The sequence below is a fragment of the Lonchura striata genome, chromosome 1, assembly GCF_050655825.1.
Source record: "Lonchura striata isolate lonStrDom1 chromosome 1, ASM5065582v1, whole genome shotgun sequence".
NCBI classification, from domain to species: domain Eukaryota; kingdom Metazoa; phylum Chordata; class Aves; order Passeriformes; family Estrildidae; genus Lonchura; species Lonchura striata.
The window spans coordinates 6,091,585-6,111,917 of NC_140703.1; the positions used below are offsets into that span (position 1 = coordinate 6,091,585).

Genomic DNA, 20,333 nt, shown 5'->3' on the forward strand with positions numbered 1-20,333 from the left:
GTCAAGTTTCATACAAATCATTAAAGTTTGTTTTTCCTGAAGACCTCTATCATGCACTGTGCAATGTTTATGCTTTGATAGTATGATTGTACAAAATAAAGGTAAAAACAGGATAACAGATTTATCAATTTGAGTAACTCATGCAACTCAAACTGATGATATTATGTAGCTCTCAGCTGAGTTCCCATTTAAAATGACAGCTGTAAAGAAAGATCCCAAGTTCAAGTGTTAAAAAAAAAGCTTACAGTCAAGACATCAGTCAGATGCTTCAGCAAGCCCATAAAATAAGGTTTTAATAAATCAAACATACCAGTTCATTCCTTGTAGATGTACATCTCAGCTTTTCTTCAATCTCCCTTCCAATTTTCTGAACAGTTACCTGAGTCTGTTTAATTGCACACTGAGCTCTGTGAAGCCTGCAAGGAGAAAGTTATACCTGTGAAAAACGTTCCCTGTATGTGCAAACACCTCAAAACCAGCAACAGGAATGCAAACTCAGACTGTCAGCTTCCATTTCAAAATAGCAAATAAGGAAGCATAAGGAAGGCAGGGATAAATGAGACACTGGGTAGAAATTGCTCCCTGTGAGAGTGGTGATGCCCTGGTACAGGCTTCCCAGAGAAGCTGTGGCTGACCCATCCTTGGAAGTGTTTAAGGCCAGGTTGGACAGGGCTTGGAGCAGCCTGGTCTAGTCCAAGGTGCCCCTGCCAATGACAAGGAGTTGAACTGCATGAGCTTTAAGGTCCCACAACCCCAAATCATTCTGTGATGACTTGCATAGTTTATGAAGAAAACTGCCACGTCTTTAAATTCAATCAAGTATCAAAATCTCCTCTTCAATTTTTCAATTCAACAGATACTGACCAGGCTGCAGGTGAGAAAGCAGGTAATTACAGGTACCTCACTTAAATTAAATCACCATTAACGTGAAAATAGATGCACACAAGCACTGTTAACACAGGCCAGCTTTAGAAAAAGTGCAAGTATCCTTTAGCTAACACACAGCTACCCAGCCAAGAACATGAAACATTCGTCACTATTTCCCACTATGCTATGGGTCCTTCTGTAGCTAAAACACAGGTTTCTTAATTGAATCACATTTGAAAACATTAAAAGATTATGATGATGCATTACTGATTGTTAGCCCTGGCTTCAGGGTGAAGAGAGAAAACCAATTATTTGCCATATTTATTGGGAAAAAAAAAACAGGCAGAGGAAAAAGATGGCAAAAACAGGTCTAAGAGAAACATTAACATCTTTCTTAAAATTAACACAGAGCAAAAATTATTGTATTTATTAGAAAAAGAGGAGTTGTACATGGAAACAAACAGCCCTAGTAATATTAATAAACAAGGTCTTGTGATTTAGAACTTTTACATGTTACAGTTCTAAATGAATACACTTAAGTCACCAGATGCCTTTAGTTCCTTCGCACTGTTGCTTCTCCTAAACACCAGTAATAGCATAATTTCAAGCAAAAATCTAATTTCTTTGGTTTCTCTTGAGTTTCTCAAACTGCTCATAGCACCAGCAGCTGCAGAGCTGGTCAGGGGCCATCCCATATGAAGAAACACTGCTCTGCTAGCTGCTGAGGGGGTGGAAGGGGGCTAAGACTGCTAAGAGCAACAGTCCTGCATCACCCAAGGGCTTGGTCTAAACTCACCTAATGAAGAACTAAGAACTCCTGGAAACCCTGATCCTACTGGGAACTACTTCTTACACCTCCCACCTTTGTGAATGCATCCTGAGGCTGTTGGCTACGGAACATGTGGTTACACAGGTCAAAGCCAAGGTTTGCTGACCAGAAGATCCAGAACATCACTCAGAGCTCTGCTGTCATGTCATCCACTTCCACACTTTCCAACTTGTCTCTTTCCAAAAGTCTGGGATGTTTCCCTTCTACATATTAGAAAGCCTTACCCAAGATAAAACTTGGGTAAGTGAATAACTGAATGACATTTCCCCTTCCTCTTTATGTGGTTTAACACTGGAAGAACATTCTTGATTTAGTCCATTAGGTGATCACAAGACAGTCTTACAAGTTTTCACAACACTCCATTTAGGCAGCGAAACCTCCTGGAAAGTGTTCTACTCATTGAAAGAGTACTTACATAATGGAGAAATTATTAGAAATGTCATGCGAGTTCCTCACAGTGATTTGACCAACACTTATTAACAACCTACAAGTTGTGTAGTAACTAAGTTCTCCTATGCATACTCAAAGGATAAGGAACAAACATCTACAGAGACTGACTTCTCAAAACAATACATATAGTCAAATACTTGTTCAAATGGGTGAATCATTATCTAAATATAAATTTATAACATATAAAAACTGCTATACAAAATAATTCAGCAATAAAATCTGGTTTTAATAAGAAATTTATTTCTTATCAAGCATCATTCACTCATTTCTTGCACAGTTAAACTTTGCTGCCTTGATGCCAAATACAGCAGTATACACTGCAAGACAGAAAAATTACTGATACTGGTTGACTCAATCCCAGTACACCCAGTACTGTTTTAAGAACTTTAAAATGGCAACATGACAACATCCAAAGTTAAATCTTACAAGATTAAAATTTTAGGGACTTCATGTCACAAAAGCAGCAACCAGCAACAGAATTTTTTTTCTCAGCCAAAAAAAAGCCCCCACATGGAAATCTTTGGTCATCCAATAATGGCAATACAAACTGAGCTATTAAGAAAGCTAACATGGAAATTTTGTGTATCACTTCAGCACAAGCAGACTTTGGTGGAAGCAATTATAATTACACAATGGAGATCAGCAAGCTGAGGCCATAAATCTGGATTAAAACATATACAGAATAAACAGAGAGAAACTTCAACCCTAACTGACCACATCTTGTTTCTATTTCTAAGCTAAATGCAGGTCCAATGCTACAGCTTAGTCAGCATAAGCTGTGCTTTGAGCACAATCCTACTTGGTTTAATAACTGTCAACAGAAAGCCAATTGATTACATCACCTACATGCAATCAGCCAACGTGGGATTCTTCCTACACTGCCCAAGACCTCATTTCTTAAAGTACTTTATTAAAATTAGCACTTCCATAGCACTTTAAAAGCTAGTTGAGGACTTGAAGAGGCCACTGGCCTGCTACCAAATTTCCTCCAGCAATTGGGAAAGCCAAGCCAGCTACAGCAGAAACTCCAGCCTTTTTAAAGGGATAGCTTAGCCAACAGTGTTGTCACTCGGTGTCTGCAACAGCTCACAGCCATTGTCAGCCAGAAGCAGAACAACTGGAACGTGATGACTGACAGTTTTACTGCTGCTGCTTGGGGCCCTGAGAGCTGCTCTGCAATTGTCCAACATCAGGCCAGTTACATGCTGCTGCCTGGGAAAGAACCTGAAAGCAAAGCAGACATTTAAATTCTTGAGCATCCTGACTGATTGAAGGCAGAGATCCACAAGGCTGCAGTTGTACTTCCATTCCTATAGCACCAGATTTCTGAGATGGGGGAAATTAAGAACACACAAACCACTCGCCCTTCCTTTGACAGTTTAGAAAACAGTTGGATACATTAAAAGTGCAATCCATATATTATAAGCTAAGACTAACACAAGCTGCATCCCTACTTGGTTTACAAAGGACCAGCACAAAAAATTTCAATGTCTCTCCTCTATACTTTCTAGATCCCAAGTTCCTGAATTACAGGCTATTTGGGTTATTTTCTCAAGGCTTTTCAAGTGTTACATCTAATTGCTTTTCCCAACAACTACTGCCCCCCTTCCCTCCCCCCTCTAAAAAAAGCCCAAAACCCACTTTCTACCTTGGCTGTAAGATTTGAAACCATTCTAGCACAGTGTTCCACCAATCAATCCAATTGGGTACCGGGTTGGATAGGGACAGGGGGGAAAAAATGGATAGCAAGTTTTAGACTTGATGAAGTCCAAAATCTACAGGATTTATTTGACATAATGTTCTTGCCTTGTTTGCAAGTAAGTTCAATCAGTTTTCCTTACTTCCCAGGACTGAACAGTGCAGTGGTCCAACATAACCTGACTTTACAACTTCGGAATGTGCTGTAACAACACGTTCTCTTTCTTGAAGCCTGCAGTAGGTTTGAATGTTCAGCTGGAGCACTTTCCTTTTCAATATGCCGCTGTATCCTAGTCTCTCTTGGTCATGCATTAGTCCAGTGACTTACTAATTTGTATAGTAAGTTCATTTCTGGCTACAATTTCTAAAAAACTGAAAGCTGGAGTGTAGTGAGAGTTGCGCCTATTAAGTATCTTGGTTTGAAAGACAGGGATCCGTCAAGGAAGGCAGAACTTCCCTTGAAATGGAAAAATTACCTCCTTCCTTCCAAATTATTATAACCTGGAAATTAAGGGGCTTTCAAGCAAAGATATCCGAAAAGGAATAACAGGGCTTTACTATACATATAAGTACAACAAGACAAACAAACAACCAACAATAGCAACAACGGCAGCAACAAATAAACAGGGGTTGGGTGGACTCGGGATGCTGAGTGTAGCAAAAAAGCCTGAGGCAGCAGCAGGAAGAAGTGGGGCCGGGCTGCAGCGTGCTTCCAGGGGGACACGCTCTCCAGGAGTGAGGAGGGCGTCAGGCTCTCGGGTTTTCCCCGATGCACCCGAGCAGACGATGCGGTCCTTTCCAGTCAGCTCAGGTGTTAATGAGGTCCCGGTTAAACGGCTGCTCTAACGAGGAGAGGCTCACCCACGGCAGAAGACCCAGTGAGCGCACAAAGGCTCCGCAGGGGCAGCGACTCCAGACCGGTTGTTCCTCCTCTAATCCCGAGAGCGAGAGCACAAGAGGAGCCAAACCGAGCCCCGAGCCCCCGCCCCGTGGAAATCTGGCAGCATCCCTGCCCTTCCCAAGGGAATGCACCTCAGCTGTGATAGTGCAGCCAGCTGCACTCCTCCCCCTCTTACACATCTTTTGTCTAAGTAGTGGTCATTATTGTCTCTTAGCAACACATGGGAAGAAATACCACAAAAGAAAGAAACAAAAGGAAAAATCTTAACACCCAACATTATGCTTGTATTTACATTATTGAAAGAGACTCAGCTTTATCAGACAATTGATAACATGATTTTGCAATTCTATCATCCATTCCCAATACCTACTTTCTATGAGACACATCTGGATTTTTCATGTACATAACTTTAAGCCATAAATACATCAATTAATTATAGTAGTAATATACTACAGTTCTTTCTCACAAGAGAAATAAATGCCTCTGGTCATATTTGCCAGAACAACCTTACTTCACAGCAAGACTAAATTTAAACTGAGACTTACTACATGGGATTTAGAAAATAGAATGGAACATTTCTGGCATTAAGTCACATATAGGATCCTGAAAGTAAAGTACCCAAATCCATTACTAAACAAAAAAAAAAAAAACAAACCAAAAAACAACAAAAAAAAAATTAAATACTTTCCTATTAAATTCAGAAACCAGAATGCACATTACTTTGTATCAGTCCACAAATTTAGATTCTGGAGAGTGCCAGCCAGCTATAAGATTTTTTTCATAACCTCTTAAACCATCATTTGCTACATCTGCTTTCCCACAAGAAAAGATTCCTAATTTATAATCATATACTCCCTTCCCAATTTCTTAAGATACCTATACCTAAAATTTATCAAAAGCAGATGTAGGGCAAGAAAAGACAGTAGTGTTATATGTAATACGCTTAATTCGTGCCTATAAAGTGATATATAGATGTAATGTTTTCTATTGCTAAGAAATATGTGTATAAAGCATGTATAAAGTCTGAGCCAGGGGATTGCCTCACATACACTGAAACCACCACTGACAAGAGGGAGGAAGACTTCCTTTACAAACAGAAACATAGCTTGCCCGGAGATGGGTTGTTTCCCGAGGTGATCCTAGGAACTCCCCAGTGATGATCATCTGGAAAACTATCCAAGACTGAGATTGCTGGAGCCACCAGAGAGATACACCTTAATGCCAAATTCCAGTAATTCAATCAGGGATGTGCATCACTCTCCGGATACTGTTTTGTTCAACCCAACGCAGAGAAAAGAAATTCTATGAATATGTGAGACTCTGAATAGAAAGAAAAACCTAATTGCTCCAAAAACTCAGCCTCAAGTAAAATAAACTGTATAAAAACCACTTGAGTGGGATAGTTGGTGTGAAACATAGGGGACCCTGTGATGTAGTGGTCAGACCTGAGTCTCACCCAGCACCGATCCCGGGCTCAGCACTGTCCTTTTCTTTGTGGCTGGCTCAGACTGAATTTGATTGCTGAATAAAACCTATTTTTATTAATTTTCATTTAGCTGGATCAATTCTTATAACAGTAGGGAGTAAGAAAACAATAAAATACAAGTCTGACCTATTAATTTGTGACATCAAACATCTACAAGAGCCAATGCTATAAGAAACTGATGTGATAGATGAGTAATGCGATGGCTGACGTTCACGATTAAAGGGCAAATATTATGTATATATGTTAAAAGAAGTTTTATAGACAGAGTTATGTTTAACCTCCCCTTGTGTTATTATCAGGGGGTGGCATGGGTTCAAGATATTTGGGAGGGTCAGCTTGTTAATATGGCAGCACCTGACCTCCAATCAAGATTTAAGGATGTAAACTCCACCACCAGACAGCGAAGAAGGAGTCAATGGACAGAATTTTAGGAGGGGCTAAAGGGTTAAAAGGCAAAACCTCCATTCACAAGGTGAGAAAGATCCTCTGCTCCCAGCACCTAATATTTTCCCTATTCAGCCTTCTGTTGTATTTTTGATAAGGTTTTAAATTTTTTGAAAGTGACTATCTTTTCTCAGACTAGACAGGGCTGATCCAGCACAGATAACTTTCCATCATTCTTTCAAACAGTTCTGTTCTGAGTCCTACAAATGTAAATCACTTACATGTAAGCCTTATGTTTACATTGGAGAGTCTACATTTAAGCCATACACATTAAGACTCTAATTAAGCTTTAAAATAATCAAATCCATGTGGATTTGTAGACTGCAACAGTGAATGCTTTGAGCTATTTGGAAACAGAAGGAAAAAATCTATGAAATGGGCAGATTCCAGCTTCCAGTTTGAGGAATATTTAAGGAAGCTAGATAGGATATAGATCACCTCAAATACTCATAAAGCATGAATGGAAGAGGAGAGCCTTAAAGTGAAACTCAGGTTTTTTTGAGAAATGAAGCAACAAAATATGAGCTGTCTCAAGTTCTGTTATTCCAACCCACAGATTTAACTCCAGTTAAATTGATGGATTTATGGGTTTTTTTGATTCAAAAAACAAACATGGCAAATTACAAAGGAAGCTTCTTTTTGTTCTTTCTTAGTCTGTGATTCCAGAAACATTGCTGACAGGTCACACAGAATCATATTCAAGACACTGTTTTCAGTAAAAAAAGCTAAATCAGATGCAAATCAAATTTCTAAAGTGCATAAACATGTCAAGATGACTCCTGCCAGGTGGACAGTAACACCAGCAGAATTCAACAGCCATTTCTTAACTTCATTAACAGCCATTTCAAATCTTCATAGAAGTTTCAATTCTCTGAGACAGTGAGCAAGACTAAGACTGGGATTCACTAGAAACTGAAAAGGAAGATGCACAAGTTTAGACTGAATGTGTTCCAGGCTCCACCCAAAAGAGACCAGTGCTCTACACTTGATTGTGTTCTTCCACTCAAGGCTACACAACTGATAAAGTGCTTGTGACAGCAGAGAACAGGCTTATGCAATGGAGGAAGGAGGTGGAACACTAGCTAGTATTCAGGTAACTCATGTTTCAAAGCTGCATACTGCTGCACTTTCCTCCTGGAAGCTCTCCCAAATTCAAGTCTGAGTTTTCTTCCAAGGGAAGCAGAATTCTGCAGCTACAGTAGTGAAAACTCCCACCTAACAGAGATGGTCTAATGCTCTTAAGGAGTGTTCTTCAGCTTCTTGAACATCCATGGATTTCCTGTTCTGCCATGCTTTAATGAGCAAATTTATTAGAGCATTTTCCCTACAACAAGATCTTTAAACCATTTTATTTGTTGTCAGTCAAAATTTTGCCTTGACTTTCCCTGGTGTGCTTGGATAGTTCTGAGGATTTTAGAGATAGGATTGCATTCACCAAAATTTGCCTAGGCTGAGAGAGAAAGCAATTCACAGCACCATTCTCATGGCCATAATCCAGGACAAAGGTGTAAAAAAAACAAACAGTCCTGATGTTCACAAAATACTCCATCTTAAACACTTTCAGGTATCCATCAGTAAATTATTTAGATTCTCCTTTGGTGACACTTTGCTATTTAGATTAAAGATAAGGAAGACATTTTCTACAATGATGATGGTGAAACACTGGCACAGGCTGTTCAAGGTGGTAGTAGGCGCCTCATCCCTGGAAGTGTTCAAGGACAAGTTGGATGGGACTTGGAGCAACCTGCTCTGCCATGGTAGGCAGGTGGAACTGGATTATCTTTAAAGGCCCCTCTGAACCCAAACTATTGTACAATTCTACAACATGCTAATTTTCATCTATTTCATAGAGCCAGGAAAGGAGGAGGACTGGGGTCTGACTTCTCAGTATTGCTTCATTAATACCATCTTTTTCACACTGTCACAAATAAAGAGGCAGAATAAAGCTTCTTTTAAGCACTGCACAGCTGTGTGTAATTCCTCTCAAAAGTGCTTTGAAACAAAATTTGACCAAGAGCTAGCAATATATCAACACTAAGAATGTGCTGATGCAGGGGGTAGCTTATTGCATATGGCATATTAGGAGAATTGAAGATGAGAGCAGCAGCAGGCTACTAACACAGCAGGTAACAAACACGTACTGCTCTTATGCTTCATGGACTGTTTCAACTTGCTATGACCCATGCTACTTTCTGCTACAGATTTTGGCAAAACACAGGCTTGTAAGTTTAGTGTTCTGATGACTGAATAGCCTGAGTTCCCATAAAGCTCAGCACCATAGAGGTAAGATGCCTGGGAAGAGACTTGTCCAAAAGTCTGATACCACCAATGAAAATTCTTAATGAACCTCTGAAAATAGAAAAAAAATCTGACCCAAGTGTTCATCTCCATTGTTGCTTTTCAGGAAGCCACCACAGCTCAATGCCAACCCACAAAGTTTTCAGGCCAAGAAGGATTACACTTGTTAAACTGCTCATCCATTTTAGTACTGCTTAATTAAGCATACAGAGGCACTTTAGAGGTCTGATTCCTATTTATTAATCTTGGCCTTAGGCCACCTGGATTTGCCTGTCCAAAGCCAAGGGGGGATGCCTGCCTGGTCTTGGCTGCCTATTGGTTACAAAGTGCCAAGTCTTCCAGGTGCAAATCTTTCCTGTTTAGAAACACCAAACCTGGCCATCACAAAATCCCCCTACACTTACCACGAGCAAAGGGATGTTTTAGCAGAGGAACTTGGTGATTTAAGAGCAGGTAAGAAGAATCGTACGATCTTTTTCACACTTAAGGTGGTGTATTTCTGCATCAACTAGAAGAAGATGATGGCAGCAGCAGTAGCTAGCTACACTCAAGTCCGAAAATCTGCTATGTGATTGCCAATATACTCTCAGAAAAAGCTAGAGCAAAAGTATCAGGTTATTTATTAGTGATCACCTTTCCTGACCCATTCACATTCTACAAAAAGATGGTGCCTGTTCCACCGTGTGAACATCTGTAACTGCAACTTTTAGAGAGCTTTTGGTCACAGCTTAGTTGGGATCCTTCTCTGAGTAAAGGACAGCAAAGAGAAAAGCTAGAAACAGGAGACTTAATTATCAGTGCATCTTCTAAAATTTAACTAGATCTTTTCTGCCTGTCCTTATCTCTATGCATCTACCAGCATGCCACAAGGAATAGGGTAGCAAAAAGCAACTCTTTCTACTTCCTAGCTCCGTTGGGTTCACTTCTTTCACGGAGATGAAGATGGAAACAGGAACTTCAGGGAAGTTCAAAAGGCAGTTCAGCGTCTTAAAAACATCTTCCCTAAAATAAGAAGAGCTAAACAAAAGCTGATTTTACATCATGTCAAAGTGTTTTAGCCATGGGTCACTAGAAGGTGATTTTATGAATATCTCAGTTTCAGATCACAGAGAAACACTACTAACATTTGCATTCTTAAATAATATCTCCTCAGTGATGAGATATGCACTCTTCTTTAAATGAACAGTTATCAGAACACACTCATAATCTCATAATACAAACTGTCTTTGGGAAGAGTTCATTGGCTGGTTATTCAACCATGGACTCCAGGGGGAGGTGGCAAACCAAACTGCTTGGTAGGAGAAAAAGAACACCAGACAAAAAGTGACTAGACACTCTTTTAAAACAAATACCATCACCATGCTTTTCAGCTTGATATCAAAGCTAAGCAGCAGCAGAGAAAACATACCTGTAAAAAATCAGAGTCAACATGAAAGGGAATAGAAAGGATTTTAAACCACAGAGAAGACTCTGCTTTAGTTCCTGACGAGCTTTCCTAACTACAATGAAATCAGACAAAGATGACACCTAGGTTGAGTTGCAAATTACAGTAGCTAACTTCTGCTGGAACTAAACAATGCAATGTAAACCCCTTGATACAGTACGCAGCCTCCACTAAAATACAATCAGCAGCAGGCCTGGTTCTGAGGCTGGGAAAATAAAATAAAAAAGGAGAATGTCTCAGCTCAGAGACAAAGCTTCATAGAAATTAAACCCAACAGCATGCCTAGCGCTGTAAGAGACTTGAGCCTGGACTCTGACATCCCCAAAAAAGAGTGAAGCTCCAGTAGTCAGGGTTCAAAACAGCACAGGTCACTCAACAATGTGAACTTTGTCACAGCTGACATCTTAATTTCTTGTCAGCTTGAGGAAAAAGAGTCAGGCATGTTCAGAAGGATTACAGATCAATTACACAGAGGTCCAGCTTAGTCAAGTTCATTACCATAGTGAGTCTTTTTTCTGGAACGTGCCTCATACTACATAGATGTGAACACAAAATGACAAAAACCCTCATTAATTAAGTAATCAGGGTACATTGCACATATCTTTCTTTTTCTGTCTGACAAAGAGTTAATGTTAGGTAGTACAAGTTCTCTTCTAGTGGACTGTGCCAGAATGTAATCAGAACTTCCTAATAAGTCCCCTGGTTGTTTCCCATTAAAGCACAGAAAACAAATATTTAGAAAGCAGCCTTCAATTTAAATATGCTTTACAGAATCAAGAAATAGAACAGTGAAATTTTAAGAGAGCTTAAATAAGGACATCTATATAGGCAACCTAAGCTGACTTTTCCTCTTTCTTGAGATAGGCAACACTGACACCTACTGTCAACATTGTTAAATGGTTTTAACTTGTACAACTGCTTTAAAAAGTCGAATGTTTACATAGACTTCATAGCACATTTACTGCCTTTACTGCAGAACCAAAGTTATTAACCTGTCTTGTAAAATGCCATTTAAATAGAGATTCCTCAAAACCAACTTACTGATAACATTGGACCACAATTATACATTTTCATAACAAATACTTTTGAACTATTATAATTAAAGCAGATCTGGAAAATTACATCTTGTTTAACTTAATACTAGAACTTCATGTTTTTTATCACCACAGACATTTAAGTAGCCACTCAAAAGCAAAAAAACACTGTACCTTTCTTAGACCACATCTGTGTTGGAGTAACTGGGTCTTGACTGTTCTCGGGTATTTTTAAAAAATTTATTGCGGTGGAGAACAGAGTAGAGGCTTTCCACAGAAATAATTTTGACATTCACAAGGTATTGTCCAGCTCCACAGTCAGTCCTAGTTCAGAGCACTCAAACATCTACACGTCAGAAGCCCAGAGATCACCAATGAACACACAGCACAGCCCAGCTCCGCACTACACAAGTATACTGGCACAACCCAGATATTTCCTGTGCACATTCCATACCAGAATGTTGGGGTTTTTTAAATATTTGGAAAGATTCCTCCCACACAGACACTACAGAAGTTACAACAGCTGCACAAAATATTATCAAAAACCTTACCTAAGCAAAGAGAAGACATCGTAAGAGTTACGAACACAGTTCTGATCCACCTGGAGAAGACTGTTCTTCAGGGTACCTGAGTGATCCTTGAGGAAAAGAAGGAATAGTACTTTAAAAATAATAATAAAAAAAATCTTGAGTAAGAACATGCACTTTTAGTACTTTTAGTAGAATGAATGATCTTGCACTTAATGTATTTTAAATCTGTCTTTACACATATTTTATCTATGGTAGATAGAAACAGTTTAAGGTGGCAATAACAGCACTTACCTATAAAGGTATAAAAGACCCATCAGTTTATCCATGTTCTAGACATACAGTGTGTTTTCTTGAATTTTATAATACATAACTGTCTGAATTTTATGCGCAGAAACACTGAAAAGTGCTACTGACAGCAGTGCCATTCTTCAGCTTCAGACCTGAGAGCCCACTCAGTTGTGTGCAAGAGAATTACATAAACATGAGATAAAGCTCCATCCTTTATCCATGCCGTAACACATTAAAAAATCAAAATAATCTTTGTTTTGAGTGACCTGAACAAATTTCTGGAGGTTACAAAGTAAGAATGATGTAAGGTTGTTCTTTTAAAAGACCAGAGTATCCATTCTGCTCAAAAGGTATCAAAACATTAACAGACAAACAGCAATTCCCCATGCTGTGTCAGATATTGAACTTTTCCATATCAGGCCACAGTCACACAGATTCCTAGAAAAGTTGCAAACTTAGAAGTGTTGCCTTACATGATAAGGTGAATTTTAAGCAGGTCAAGCCACTGGCAGCACTGTCAGAAAGATTATGGATTGCAGGGAAAAAAGGCACTTACTCTAGTGTATAAAGCAGCCCCATCTCGTACCTGTAATCAGCCAGCTTTCCAACAGATAAGAGATGGATTCTGCCTAAAGAGTCTTTCCTGCCCCAACAAGTCTGCCTCCATACAGAAGATGTTGAAATTCAGAGGTAAAGGTTAACATCTCCTGACATAACTGTGTTAACCATAGGCCACACATCATCAATGAGGCAATAATCAGAGATAATATTGGATGGATAGGCACAAATACTACAGTAGATCCATGAGGAAAAACCCATGGGGTAAAACAGGTGCAACGTGAGCAAATAGCTTCCCATTAAAGACCTACAAAGTCTAGGCTTCAGACTGATAACCAAAGCTTGCCATGAAAATCAGTTTTAACAACCACATCACTTTCAATATGTCCTATGTTGGAATGAAATGCCTGCCTCAAAGAATACAGTCAAAGCTTATTTTCAGTAACCAGAGGGTTTTTGGACCCTAAATGCTACACTTCAAGTCTTTTCAAAATATCATAGATATCCATGCAACCAAGGCAAGATATTAGTTCATACCTGTCATGTGAAAAAACTATTCCTTCTCAAAACAAAGCATTTCAATGTTCTGCACACCCAAATGTGAAAAATTAATCTCACAGGTTGAATTTCAGTTTGTCATCAGTACCAACAAACCAGAACAAATGCAAGATACTCCTACCTTCTGTTCAAATGAAGCTCCATAATAACCATCATTGAGACCAAAAATAATCTCATTTGGGTTTCTTGCATGGATCTGCAGGAAAGGAAGAAGACAAATCAGTTTACAGCCAGCTTACTGCAAATTTTCATACCAAATGAGCACAAATTGCTCCAAGAGTCTAAAGCAGTTTTTCATCACCTATAATTCTAGAAGTATACAAAAGCTCACAGAAAACTGAATTTAATATGGAAAACCTGTTTGCTTCACAGCTTTAGCAACAGTCACCATGTTCAGCCATTCTATTTTGAAATCAGAAATACTAGACAGAGCATCTTTCCTATTATTGCATTTCCAGGTGACAAAATAAGTAAGATGGATGGAAACTAAACAGAGGTAAGACTGAAGAGTTTGTTCTGGAGAACAGAAGGCTCTAGGGAGACCTTACAGCCCCTGCCAGTGGCTCAAGGAGCTCCAAGAGAGCTGGAGAGGAACTTTGGACAAGGAGGAATGACTTCTCACTGCCAGAGGGCAGGGTTAGATGTGATATTGGGAAGAAATTCTTGGCTGTTAGGGTGGTGAGGTCCTGGCACAGGTTGCCTACAGAAGACGTGACTGCCCCATGCCTGGAAGTAGGCCATGATGAGTGGAGCTTAGAGCAACCTGGTCTAGTGGAAGGTGTCTCCACCCATGGTAGTGGAGTGGAACTGGATATTTGAGGTCTCTTCCAATCCCAACCACTATATGATTTTATGATTTAAAGCTCTGATGTAAACTAACATGAATATCTGTAATCAAACTTTAAAATACAATCTTCAAACACACTAATCTCCTTTCTCAGCATTCTATATATTAATTCATCCAGATGTTTTGTTTCCTTAAGAAAAAAGCTGGCAAAAAATATTTTCACATTACCTGCTGGCCCAAGTACTTTAACCCATCTAAATTGACCTTCCATTCAATCAAAAGCTGAAAGTGTTCCTTCTTGCCACCCCAGATCCTCACAACAAAACAGGAGACAGAGGTATCAAGATGATCAGGCATTATTCCAAAGTCCAGACTTCTCCATGTTGGATTCTAAGTATTCAAAGAAGGATAAATACAGTTGAAACAAGCTGAAACTAGTCCATAAATTGACAATTCAAAAAGCAGCAAAGCCCAACTCAAAGATTTTTAAAAATCTTAAGAATTAGGAACAACCATTTCAAGCTCTGCTGCTTCCTTACCCAGTTTGCTAGAGAGAATTCCTCAGTTAAAAGGTATATGCTGTACAGTACTTCAGAAACTGTGGAAGTGTTTTTCCTCCTTCCGTTACAAGACATAAAAGAATTTACTTCATAAATTACTAATTCAGTTTAACCAAATCAGGAACTTTCAAAATGGAAGTAACATTCCTTTCACAGTTATGATTCAGCTTCTGAAAACCAGAGTATAGCATGTATTCCCAAAGTTAAATGGTGATATATTCCCCAATAATTAAATTTGCAGAACTTGCTGACATACTTGTTCACATTCTTCTCCTCTTGACTGATGCTCAATCCTCAAATGCTGTCACTAAAAGCTCATCTTTACTCCACGAGATCAGACTTGCACCTGGAGCTTTTCAGAACCAGCACACATTAAGCTAAACTGCAAATTCCACCAGAACTCAGATTTGCAAAGACGATGTGTTCCAAGAATTTCCACTCATCTCTAACAACATCTAAAGAACTGACCCAAGCTGTAACAAAACCAAGTCAATCCACCATTACTGGTGCCAAGAGACAACAGGGTGTCCAAAAGCAGAAATGGGAATGTGCTTTTATTTATTTCTCTCCTTCTTCTGCTGAACACAGAAACAGTAGCAAAAGGTAGGAACCCACCACCCCATGAAAGAACTTGCCTTCCCTTCTAGTGCTTAAGTAACTTGGAAAAGGCCTAGCATCCCTGAACTGGGATGAGTCAATTTGAATTTCAGCCTCTGAAAAGAAGAGAGACGCAAAGTTACCTACTAAGAATTACAGAAGAAATGCATTAATCAAGTTCTCGTAACAAGAAGGAATATTTCATAGCTATTCAGGCACAAGAATACTGGGTCATTCAAATACCCATAGGCTATATACAGGATGTCCTCAAGACATCTTTTATTCAGATTTTTGTTATTCTATTTTCTATATCCTGTGGTTAGTTTCCTTTTGTGTTTTTCCTTTTCCTGATTTAGAATAGACAGAACTAAAAATCCTAACAACTCAAGAGAAAAACTGGAGAACTTAGCAGCCTTGAGTAAGCAGACAGGTCTTCCTTAATTCAGGAGGGTTTCAAAGCATTTACCCAGGGTGCTATAAATGGAGCACTTCTACCTTCTTAATGCAGGCATTAAAAAGTCTTTATCAGGTTTTCAAACTCCCTTAGCCAACATTTGCTACATCCTACTCCTATCCTATTATTGTCCTTCCTCATTTGTATTAAACTGTTTAGTTCTGGCCCCTTCATTCATCTAAACTGAAAAACTTAGAAAATCTAACATGTTTTCAAACTTCAGTTTCTTACAGCTATTAGCTCTTCAAAGAATACATTTATATATCTGGCAGGTACATGTTCCTTGCAGTTTTCCCACACAACACAAAGATGTTAATAGAAATCAGCATTTCTACTACTCAATAGCTCCCTATTCTAACCCTCATGAAAAGAATCTGAAAAGGAGGAGAAGAACACAATGCTCCTAACAGAACCAAACAGTGGAAAGACACATTAAACAGTTATGGTATTCAGCAGAGAAATCAATATACTCCACTAAATACACCATTTTTAAAACAAAGTTTTTCCACATTAAAGTAACTTACCAGAGAATTCTTGATCACCTCGCTCTTATAAAATTCTAAAGAAAAATAAGTAAAAAAGCACCTTTAGATACATATCTTAGTATGTGAAACAGAAAAAACCAAAATAAGCAACAATCAAGAAAGACAAATGTCAGTGGGTCCAGTTTATTAGTAACTGATTTATGAGATAGACTTTGAAATGCAGTCATGCTTTTGACTAAAATTACTCCTTCACACTTACTTATTACAAATCATTATTTAAATTTAGTATTTAATCATTACTCATCATAATCTTCAAGTTTTACAAGGGTTTGATTTCTGAGAAAAGAACATGGCAAAGTAGTTAACAGAATTTGGATGACATTTGCAAAAATGACTTTTTTGCCATACAACATCTTCCTGGAACACAGCAGTTTGGATAAATTAATTACAGCACTGTCCTGAAGAGCAATGGTGACTTGTTCCAGGTGCTCAGAGAGTAAACAGCCCAGTTACCTGACAAAGGTGCCAACAACCCTGTATTTAAATGGGAATAAGCAACTGCTGGTGCATGCACCTTGGCTTTCCCAGTCAAAGAAAGAGCTTTGAAGACTTTAGACAGCTCTAGAGGCAGGAATACAGATTTTGTACAATATCCCAGACCACTGGAGACCAGGGATAAAGCTCTGATGAAGTGCAAAAGAGTCCCTAACACCAAACACTGAAGAAACAGTCATCAGTAATAGGTTTAACCAGCCACCACAACAAAGCCCAGGCAGCAAGCTCAAGTTTTGTATTCTTATCCTTCTAAAACACCAACCTTGGTAAAAAAAGCAAGGCAAGATACCAGATGTGTCACGGCACCAGATGAAAATAAAAATTAGGAGAAAATCAAAATTCATCTCCAATCACACCAAAAGGAGCATGAAAACATTTTTAATAACATCTCTCTACAATGAACTATATACTGTAGTGGGAAAGAAAAGCAAGAAAGAGAGGCAATCCAATGTTCAAGCACAGTTATCTAAACTAGAACAGATGCCTGGATGCTCCATGTCATTGGTTGACAATTCTGTTTTTTGAAAACTTTGGTAACAATATGTGCTGATGGATGCTCTGTAAAACAACTGGTATGCACAGAGTGGGACATTCTTCCTCACAAAAGGCAACCAAAGCTCCAAAAGATTTAACTTTTATGTCCCCTTGGAAGTTCCCAATTTCTTACATCACTCAGGGAAGAACAATGACAAAAACAGGCTGATTTAAAAGGCTACAAAACCTGTCATCAGTTTGCCTCCTTGGCTGCTAACACTGAAAGCTTTCATGAAATTAAAGAGCTCTATTCCAGTGTCAGCAAAGGTGATGCAACTAATGGCAGAAAGTTGTCAAGACCAAAAAAAAGGAAGAAAGAATTCTTATCGTAATAATTCAAAGATTAACTAGCAAAAAGATTGATAGTAAGTCTGGTTTACCTTTGTAGATCTTGGCATTATCACACAAGTGAAGAGTGAAGTATGTATCCAAGAGGCGATGACCATTCTTATTAACAATGTTACGTGCAGCAATATTCCGAAGATGACGAAGACGGCGCTAAAAATAAGAGAAAAAAATTCAAATAATTTTCTTAGATTTAAAATTAACCCTTTCTCTTTTTTCAAACCATTTTAATGATTGCCAAAGTAATGCTATAAAAAAAAAAATCTCACCAAACACTCAATTTTCTCTGTCAGACAGCAAGTGTAAACAGCCAGGATTCAGCAAAGCCACAGGACAAGAAAAAAGCACCTAAAAGCTTGGATTAAGCAACACTGATATTCAAGAGAATATATTCTTATTCATGTCTTGTATGTCATTTTTATCCCACATGACAAAATCACCCCAACTCTTTGAGCAGTTTCAAGCAATCTGACACTATTGACCTCAAACACAGCAGCAGCATCACCCAGATGTTTTGCATCATCGCACTGGAATCACTTCCCAGCCAAAGCTATTTTCAACAAGCATTAATGGACAAATAGCTCAAACAATCCACCACCTAATCCAGAGGCATAAGGAACTGGCTGAACAAAACTTCCTGATTCCACAGTAATTCTAGAAACTGCTCTAACAACCTTAAATAAAGGTAAAATACATAAGGAAAACATATCAAGATTTTCAGGGGAAATTAAGGGCACAGTGAAATTTGAGATTTCCACTGTCAGTTACCATCTGCTGTGATGAGAGAGTCCTTTTCCCTTGGAATTAATACAGCAGGATATGGTCTAAAATATTTAGCTTAAGTGATTTTATCCAACCCCAACATTATCTTGGTTTACTACAGTACTGCACCTTGAATGAAAATCATCAGATCAAATCAATCTCTCTCTCCCCCACCTCTCTGTGCCCAACAGCTTTAATGTGCCCTTAGCTTCAAGGCACACCACACCCTTAATCTTTGACAAATATTTTACATTATTAACATCTTCTAAAATGTAACTAGTTAACAAAGCAATTTTGCAGGACTGTCACACTTAAATCATGGCTTAGCTGTTGTTTCTATTGTAACTTTGAAGACCCATACTTCATACAGCCTCCCATGAATGCTGCACTCAGCAAACTGCCACTTCAAATACATAAAGTTCTCACCAAATCCTTCAGTGTCATTTTCCAAATCAATCTCTCAACTCACCAGTGTCTCACCCACTACCATGGGGACGCTGACAAATGGCTCCACATACTTTGTGGATCACCACAATACACCCACAAGCCTCAAACAACTGGTTTAGTGCATACTTTTACCTCAGAGTTCATCTTACCCCATTTATTTGCCAAAAGTGTCTTTATTTGAAAGGCTGAATGCACCTTAAAAACTGACTGACCAAAAGCACATTTTAAAAGCTTTTGAAACCAAAAGACAATTTTCCCGTTTGTTGCTAGTCTTAAAAGCCTTTTAAGACGAGTTGAAAGGCCATAATCTGTTTTAGAATCATAGTGTGACACTTTATATCACTTAACACCACTCCAGTGATATATTACTTTTCCTTTATGGAAAGATATGAGCAATATTAAATTTTTGTTTGACAGCCTAAAAATCACTGATGGAGTCATTCCATTCAAAGTCTGTTTATGACTTAGAATATAAACAGAGCCTGAGATGAGATGTCAAGGTACCTCTTATATATACAAAAACTACAAAATTAAAAACAAAAAAAAAACCCAACCAACAAAAAATATTCTGTGAGACTACATGGTCTTATTTTCTTAGAAACTGGTATCAAAAATGTCAACAGAAATATTAAGCCTCACTGAAAAGAAGTCACATGGCCCTTTAACATTTTTTCACATCTGTTCTCAAAGTTGGGTAGCTTTGTGGCTGTTTTTATGTGCAACTGAAACACTTTTTAAGAAACAGCTTTGCACATGAATTTTGCTACCTATAAAAATTATTCAAGAATTTTATGTGCCATCACTCTTTTAATTCACACCAGTAGCAGAGAAATCAATCAACTACCATGTTCATTCCCTTCTTTTTTGGTATCTTTTTTTTTCCTTTCATCCCTTACAAAGAACAACCCATACTGCACTCTAAGACAGCAATTTTCTCCAGGTCTCTTTAGGATTGCAAACTAATTTGTTTAGCTGCTTTAAGTAATATGTTTCATTGATTAGCTCTCAAGCGAAGTCAAACAAGTTTCTTACCATTCATAGTATACAATGAGGTCAACGAGGTTAGAAAAGGGGAAAAAAAAAAACAAAAATCAAACAAATAAACAAAAAATGACGAGTGTCCTAACCTGCACCTCTGAACAAGATGTGAATCCTTATCTCCACGATTTGTGACTTCCTTGCACCCTTCAGGATCTGGGGGTTAAAGTCTCTCTTCTCCTAAACTGGTTGGTTTAGGATCATTAAATCTGGGGCTATGAGACCACAACAAAGTTAAGAACTCAATGTGCAATAGGTAATCAATGTCTATTTGAGTCTCCAGCTTAGCCAGAACTCTCCTCCCATCTGTTTAGTGAAGTTATGATACAGAGAGACTTGAATCCTGATAATAAATCTTCCCGTTTACCCACTATGTTCAGTGAT

The 20,333-nt window shown here is 38.6% G+C and overlaps 1 protein-coding gene across 3 annotated transcripts in view; it reads right to left on the reverse strand.

Moving 5' to 3' along the window:
* The window catches only part of UVRAG (UV radiation resistance associated), an 81,145-nt gene that overhangs the window by 47,522 nt on the left and 13,290 nt on the right, over window positions 1–20,333 (reverse strand). For all 3 annotated transcript variants that reach the window (XM_085590150.1, XM_021532428.3, XM_085590104.1), the window contains exons 2-7: window positions 17,738–17,855; window positions 16,308–16,342; window positions 14,401–14,562; window positions 13,507–13,581; window positions 12,003–12,088; window positions 311–416 (exon numbers count right to left, since the gene is read on the reverse strand). In XM_085590150.1, the coding sequence (XP_085446276.1) occupies window positions 311–416; window positions 12,003–12,088; window positions 13,507–13,581; window positions 14,401–14,562; window positions 16,308–16,342; window positions 17,738–17,855 (582 nt within the window). The remainder of the gene's footprint in view (window positions 1–310; window positions 417–12,002; window positions 12,089–13,506; window positions 13,582–14,400; window positions 14,563–16,307; window positions 16,343–17,737; window positions 17,856–20,333) is intronic.